A 7,651-nucleotide genomic window follows, 5' to 3' on the forward strand; every position below is an offset into this window, starting at 1 on the left:
CATTTATATTCCAGGGAAACAGGAAGTGAAGGGTTAATAATTAAAAGTTACTAGTTAATCTTAGCAATTTTAAAAAGCAAAAAAAAAAAAAAAAAAAATGTTGCATTGATTTTATAGGGTTCCATTAAGTGTGCCATTAGTTACTTTTTCAAAAGACAATCGTTTCTTAAAATTAGCTTAAATTACAGGTTGAATTTTACAAAAAAGAAAAAAAATATGTGTTTCAGGTTAACCAGCAACAAAAGCTGTTTTTAAGGACCTTTAATCCTCTTTACCAAGGTGCTAATAATTGTTTGTTTGTGCTCACTTTTTATTATTGGAGATTTTGTCTTGCTACCAAACAATTGATGTTGGAAAATCACAAATCTACATTAGCCTACGCACAGTTTATTTATTACTCTCGTGATACAAAATTACATAAGAACATCAAATACTTTAGTTTCCAAATCACCAGATTAATCTACGTCTCCAACCCAAAGCTGTTTCATGTGTTTAAGGTCATGTTAGTGTGTGAAGTAAAGAGTGAAACCTAATGGATTTGTCATTTCATATTTATTAAAATATATAATTTTTGTATTATTTCTCTTATCCAGAGGACATGGAGGATTTCTCTGAACATGCGTTGGACCGACAGTCAGTCCAGGGCCGTTCGGGGGAAATGATTACTTCCTGGTTGGAAAGTTCTGCGTCTGATTGGATCCACACCAACGTCTCCAGGATTAATCAAATCCTCATCCTGTGAACCAACTTTATTTGATTTAATGCAGCCATGCTTTTTATGATTTATTTTAATATGTAAAAATTATAAAACAAGATGTTTATCTGAGACATAAAAAACAGTTTTGTGTAACATTCGATATAAAAACAAAAACTTGTTACCTGATGTGTTCAGGTAGGATTTCTGCTTTCTAAGCATCATAACCAGAACATTAATGATGATGTACAACAGGACAGAACAACACAGAGTTAAGTGCAAAGAAAACTTCCCCCGTCACCACAGATCCGAGCGTCAGGTTGAGTGAGTGTTCCTGGCAGCAACTTTGGGTTTGTTTTCCATGCTACAGAATCCTGGAATGATTTGAGCATCAAAAATGACTTTTGTCCAGTTTGTTTAAAGTTTATTATTCCAGTCCCTCCTTTGCAAACTTATCCGAACCTGAACTTGGGCCAGTATTTGACCTGTCTGTGTCTCTGGACTGGTCCAGGTGGGGCTTTAGGGATCACGGCCGGCGGCCTGGGGGGCGACGGTGGCGGCGCTTTCCTCCTCTCTTTGCTCCGCTCTGTGATGGTGAAGCCTTTCTGGGTAAAGTCATGCAGGCTGGCCCTGGGTAGGAAGTGGGTGGAGACGTGCTGGGATTTGACCCGCGGACTGGAGCCCATTTTAGCTTTCCCCCGCTTATTGAGGGCAACATACCACTCCCGACCGGTCCGTTGGTTCCTGTGGATTACAGAGGCGTAGGTGTTGTAGCTGTTCTCCTGGAAACGTTCCCTGAACTTGCAGTCATCTGAGAACCATTCCTGTGAAAGAGAGAAAATTAAAGGTATTAGCAGGTTTAAGTTCAAACAAGTCGCCTTTTAAAATAAATGTTTGCAGAACACTGACTCCTTCTCAGAGACTTAATTTAATTATTTTCATTTTTACTCAGTTAAAACTCTTCTTAAAATGGAAAATGTTAAATACCACGCAGTTTTTATTTTTTTCTTCTTTTTATTGTAAATAGAACCACTTATATCCAGCAATGTTTACTAGGCGCAGTCAAATCTGCTTTTATTTAACTTTAGCTAAATATAGCAAACATTAAAAAACATTTTATTCTTGTTGCTGAGAGCAGAAAAGAAAATAATCAGTCAACATTCCCCCTAAATTTGTAAACTGTGTGTTTGTTTCTTTTGATACAATTCTGCAAAACCCTGTTTATGTTTTGGATCAACAATAATTTATACATCATGTTGCTAGTAATTTAAAGTTTACTAGGTCAAAAATCAGTTATTCTTTTCCTTTTTTCCCATTTAATCGCATTTTTGGGGCCCAGAGCTCTTCTGACTTTAAGATATTGGCCCATAATTTGAGCAACAAACATCCAAAACTCCTGCTTTTTATACACACCAAGGTGTTCGATTAGCAGAAAATGGTTGCTAAAATCCTTCTTCTATATTAAAGTCCTTGAGTTCATTTCTCTAATTAGTGTGTAATCTGGTTTACACCTGAGGTTAGCTTACACAGATGTAGCTGTAAATTTTTAGTGTATTTATTGCATTCATATTAAAAATCCCAGCTTTTCAGATAAAACATTCTCAAAGCATTTCTGTACTTGCTCCACAAATGACTCTGACTTTAGAAAGTGGAAATGTTTCACAATTTGGACCAAACCTTGAGGGGAACTTGTTCTGTTCTCATAAAACAGAGAACACCACCGAAAAGAAACAAACCCATTAGGTGTTCCCTGTTGTACCTAAGAATATCCATGATGGGAAACTTTCAGAATGTACAGATGCTTTCCTTCTTGCAGGGCTTTGACTTTTCTTGTTGAACCTCATGGCATTTTGAAGAAAAACAAGCAGTTCTGCTTTGCTGAAGAACGCAGCATAGCAGAAAATGATGCCATTCCAGCGCTCGGTAAACATGCCAGTCACAGGAGAGCGCGGTGCGGCTCGTCGCGGAACACTACAACCCTTTGAGTTTTTCTAAGTGACCAACGCTTCCTTTGGGCTGTTGTTTTTAAAAGATGATTAGAAAATTGCTCGGCGCTGCAGAGTCGTCGCTACAGCTGGAATGAAGCGGTTTAACAGAACCGAGCAGCATACCAGCTCTGGTACCAGTCAGGGATTTCGACATTTGGAAACAAAGCCGCCGGAGCGTGCATCAATGAGCTCTCACACCCAGGCACGTAGGCAGAGGAGAAACCCCGCGTCTGCTGGCCTTCACGGGTTCATTAGCTGCAGGCGGATTCCACAGATCTGATTGGTTGAATCCTAAAGCTTGGTCACACTCGTCAAGACATTTTCCCACGAGCCACAAGTTTTACCTTGTTTTTATATTTACATCTGCAGAACAGAGATGTTTTTAACGTACTAAAGTTACTCTGACGGCCTGTAATGCCACATCTTTGGGGTTGAAAGTTTCTGATTTTCAGGCACAGCTTGGAGGAAAAAACTCTTTCTAGGGAACGTCTGAATCTGAATAAAATGAAAACAATCACGTCTCTTTTGCTCAAACAAGCTCTCACTAATGAATTTATTTCATCAAACATTGCAAAGGAAATCAGCTTGGGTTTATGATGATCTGTGATGACGCCCCTCCGCCCCGTTCACTTATCTTTTCAGTCTCTGCCATCTGGCAGAAGACTGGGAGTTGACGGGACATCTTTCAGAGAAAATGTGAACTGATCCTTTTCTTCCTGCGCCTGGTGAGAAATGTTGCTCTTATAAAGGTTAATTTAGTAAAAATATTAATTTATCTTTTCCTTATTATTTCTTGTTGTGTGGTCTTGTAATTTTCTCCTAATATTGTTTATGTCATCTCATCGAATGCCTGGTTAGGTATTTTCTTACCTATTCTCATCTTGTCTTATTGTTTTTAAATCATCTAATCTCCCTATTTCAGTCTAATCTAATCTCAACTCTAAATATCTTGTGTTGTCATTCCTTATCTCATCCATTTAATCTAAGCTGTTTTCAGTTTATCTTATAATGTTTCATCTAACACTAGTTAGTTGGGTGTGTGAAAAACTTTATTGATATTCCGCTAACGTTGAACAAACACAATTTTGCAAGTGTTGTGTGTCCATTAAAAAAGAAAAGCAATTAAAATCACACATGAATAAGTTTATTCACGCTGTGAGTGATTAAAAGACATGCTCCGTCATCATCCTCCCACCATTTCCTGTCGTCCACTTTGTCATTTCTGCCAGTAGTAACATCCAGTTGTTGATCACATGAGTTATTTGTTATATTTTCATTGGAGTTGTACAAAGCACAATAATCTCACGTCAGCCGAAAAGTCTCTTCATCCTCACTCCAATTTTGAGTTTTTCCAAATGACTGTTTTTCCATTTATTTTCATAATTGAAAATTCGGAAATTTGAAGGTCAATTGAAGCACAGCTGCAGTCTTGTTGTTTTTCATATAACCTGTATGACTCAACAAATCTTGCCTAATTATGTCTTTCTTCACATCTGATCTTATCTCAGCTCTCTGGTGTTGAGGCTCTTTGTCTCGTGTTTCAGCTTAGATTTATCATTGCTGTTGAAGATACGAATGCAGAGGATGAAGAATGTAACATGACTGAGAGGCCTGAGGTTTTCCATAAACACCAGATTGGAGTTTTACTTCTGCAAATATTTATCAGAGGGATCTCTGCTCCTCTGGCTAGAACAGAAAGAAAGAAACAAACCTCTGCTACTCATCTAAAATGCCAATATTAAAGCTCCTGCAGATAAGAAATTTATTTTGTTGAATCATTCTTCAAACCATCAAGGTTAAACAAAAACTACCAACTGAGGTCTTTAAGGTAAAGAGAGGTTGGCTCTGTTGCTGCTCTGCAGTGGCTCTTCATAATGTGAAATAGGAAACACATTTTCACCAGTTGTTGCCTTATGAGAACAGTTGTCCAATAATTTTATACATTAAGGAACAGGAGTCCAAACCACTCTGTTTGAAAATACAACTACCCTGCTGTTAAGTCGTGATTTAATTGTGGTTACTCACATTTTTTGAATAATTTTCACCAGTTACAATGAGGCCACAAAAGCATCAAAAAATCACTTCAAAAGAACCTGCATGACATCAGGAAGTAGGCTAAAAGATCTCAAAAAGCAGCACATCATGCCCTGATTTAAATAAGTTCAAAAAAGCCATTGATAGCTAAATATCACTGTGCAAAGGCCAAGTAGGAAGAGTTTGGACAACACTGACATAGGCAAGTGATAAATTCAGTAAGCATTTATAAACTGCATTTTTTGTTTCCTTCCGCTATTGTTGTGTGATATTAAAGTGTATTTAGTGATCTAAATAATTTAGTCGTGAAAAAAAAAATCACAAATGGAAGAAATCTGTGGGAAGACTAATAGTTATTTGTGGTTACTGTAGCTATTTACATCATGTCATTGTCTGGTTCAGACCTCAAATTAAGCATCTGTTGAACTCCAGCTGCGTTTCCATTGACCATAAAGTTGTACAAAGTGGAATTTCGAAATTGGCTTAATGGAAAAACATATTTTTTTTAAAAAAATCATGTTTTTCTGTAAAAAGTGTTTTTTCAGCAGTATTGAAATAGATGTATGTGTAAAACTGCAACTGAAGCAGCACATTTTTAACATCACATGATCAGCAACTGGACGTTACTACTGGTGGAAACCATGAAGAAGACGGCAGGAAATAGAAGGAAGATGACTGCTCAGCGTGTTTTTCAATGACTTATTATATGAACAAATTCATTCATGAGTGATTTTAATTACATTTTGTATTTAATGGAAACAGCATATGAAATTGTGTTTTTTTTCCAACATTATCAACAGAGTTTTGAACACATTTCTGATGGAAACACAGCTTGTGATATTCAAATTATCCCAAAAGTGGAACTGAATATTTACTTTGAGGAATAACGGCTCATCCCTTCCCACTGACATGATTTCCTGAAACAGTACGAGGAGCTGAAGCGGCAGAAGTCGCCTGTGCTGGGCATCGACTCTCTCAGCAGACCGTCCGGCTCTGAGCCCGCTGCCCTCCAGCTGCTTGTTTACCCGCCATATTGATTTTCACTTCGTGGCTCACTCCGCTGCATATTATCAGACGTCCCAGACTGGACTTAATCTGTTCTTCCCATTAACACTCGCTAACCGGGAGTCGCTTCTATCTGTTCGCCTGCCAAGGCTCCCACAGATGACTTGCTGGTGATTCTGACCGCTGACTGGTCGGCCGGCCAAGCTGCTGTGGCAAGATTTCAGCTTGCTGTGCATTCGGGGGGATTTAAGAACCTCCAAAACAGCGGCTAAAGATTACAGCAGAGCGCGAGCACCATGACATGCTTACGTCAGATTCTGTGACTTTCTGCTGCAGATGCCAAGCAGAACAAACTCATAAAACAAACATGGCTGCAGCAGGAAGGGATTCCATGGAGAACCGTTTCATGAGCAAAGGATGCTCCGCTGTAGCCATGAAGGAAGGAGAGGCAATGATTTAATGTTAGATAAAAGAACAAGTATTCCTGCTGCCATGCAAAAACAGAAAGTCTTACCAAGTATCTTTGGTCTAGTTATAGACCAAAGATACTTGGTACATAAGACAAAACAAACTTCCAAGTAATTTTTCAAAGAGATATTGTGGAGTCATCATTTAGAGTCAATAGTTCCTTAATATTGATGAAAAAGAACTGGTTACATGGAGAGATGCAGAAAGAATCGCAATTCCTAGATCTGAGAATTCTGAATCGATTCAAAATGATCAGGAATTGATTTTAAATACTCTGAAGTTGTACGTTTTTGCTGCTCCTATTTGCATTATTTGTTGTGTATCAGATCCACTGAGCCACCGTAGAAGGCCGTCTTACACACCGTTTCATGAGCAAAGGCTAAGCTAACGCTACGCAGGAAATTTTAAGTTACAGAATTTTATGCACCAACCAGTTTGTGTGTAAATGTGAACTGAATGCTAAGATACTAAAAGATCTGCATTTTGAGTTGTAAGTGAAATAATCTGCCAGTGTAACTAGTACTTTTCTTGCTGAAAAGTACTAGTTACCAGTTAAGCTAGTTTCGTCTTGATTCAAGTATACTGAGATATTTGCACTGGAAACTCGACCAAAAATACTTGGTAAGATTTTTAAGTGTTTTTGCAGTGAGGCTGGTCCTGGTCAGGAGTTGGTTGCTGATACGTTTTGGCCTTAAAAAAAAAAAAAACAGAATCTTGAGTTGCATTATGCAGAGGCCTGTGAGATAAACATAATGAATGATTGAGCAGCAAAACAGACACTCTTCCACTTGAGGTGGTTTTTGCGGCCTGGAGAGGACGATGAAGGTGAGGACATCAGAGAATCTTAACCAGAGGACGGGGAAGGTCAGCGGAAGTCTCTGGAAAATCTAATCAGGTTCTGATGCTGCAACATTCCCATCAGAAGCCGTTTTGGGAAACATGCGAGGGGTTTGTGGAGTCCTTACGGTGGCGTGAAGCCGTCCTCTTTTATTCATGGCCAGGAATCTGTTGCTGTAAACCCCTCTGATGCCGATGACGCCCTGAGAAATCGCAATCAGCTCCAGAACACCTGGAAAGACAAAGACCACATCTTGACGACTGAAGGACAATAAAATCAGTTTATTTCCAAAGCTCTCACATCAGCTCTTTTATTCGGTTCAGCTGCACGTTAAAAAGTCTCTTAGTCTTCACTTTGAAATCAATTTGAAGCGGCAGAAGAGCTTAAACATCAGTAATGACAGATATGGATACTTATTGGTCATCGCTTCAAATGGGTAATTTGGATTTCTCTTTATTTCACAGGTTAATCGTTCTCAATGTTTTACCTACAGAAGACAGCAACTGGAACAAACAAGTTGACTGTTACTCAGAAAAATAAATTAGGAAAATTATGGAATAATTTCATTTTGAGAGAAAGACCTCGATTAAACCTCTCCCAGGTAAATCCCACAAACTAAAGCAG

The 7,651-nt window shown here is 38.6% G+C and overlaps 1 protein-coding gene across 1 annotated transcript in view; it reads right to left on the reverse strand.

Annotated features, from left to right (window-relative positions):
- Positions 1-561: 561 nt before the first annotated feature.
- The window catches only part of fgf5 (fibroblast growth factor 5), a 15,627-nt gene continuing 8,537 nt past the window's right edge, over positions 562-7,651 (reverse strand). The window contains exons 2-3 of the mRNA XM_015014946.1: positions 7,155-7,258; positions 562-1,518 (exon numbers count right to left, since the gene is read on the reverse strand). Of these exons, the coding sequence (XP_014870432.1) occupies positions 1,147-1,518; positions 7,155-7,258 (476 nt within the window). The 3' untranslated portion in view covers positions 562-1,146. The remainder of the gene's footprint in view (positions 1,519-7,154; positions 7,259-7,651) is intronic.

Source organism: Poecilia latipinna, unplaced genomic scaffold (genome assembly GCF_001443285.1).
Source record: "Poecilia latipinna isolate Pla-1442-1.1 unplaced genomic scaffold, P_latipinna-1.0 Scaffold1866, whole genome shotgun sequence".
In the NCBI taxonomy this organism is placed as follows: domain Eukaryota; kingdom Metazoa; phylum Chordata; class Actinopteri; order Cyprinodontiformes; family Poeciliidae; genus Poecilia; species Poecilia latipinna.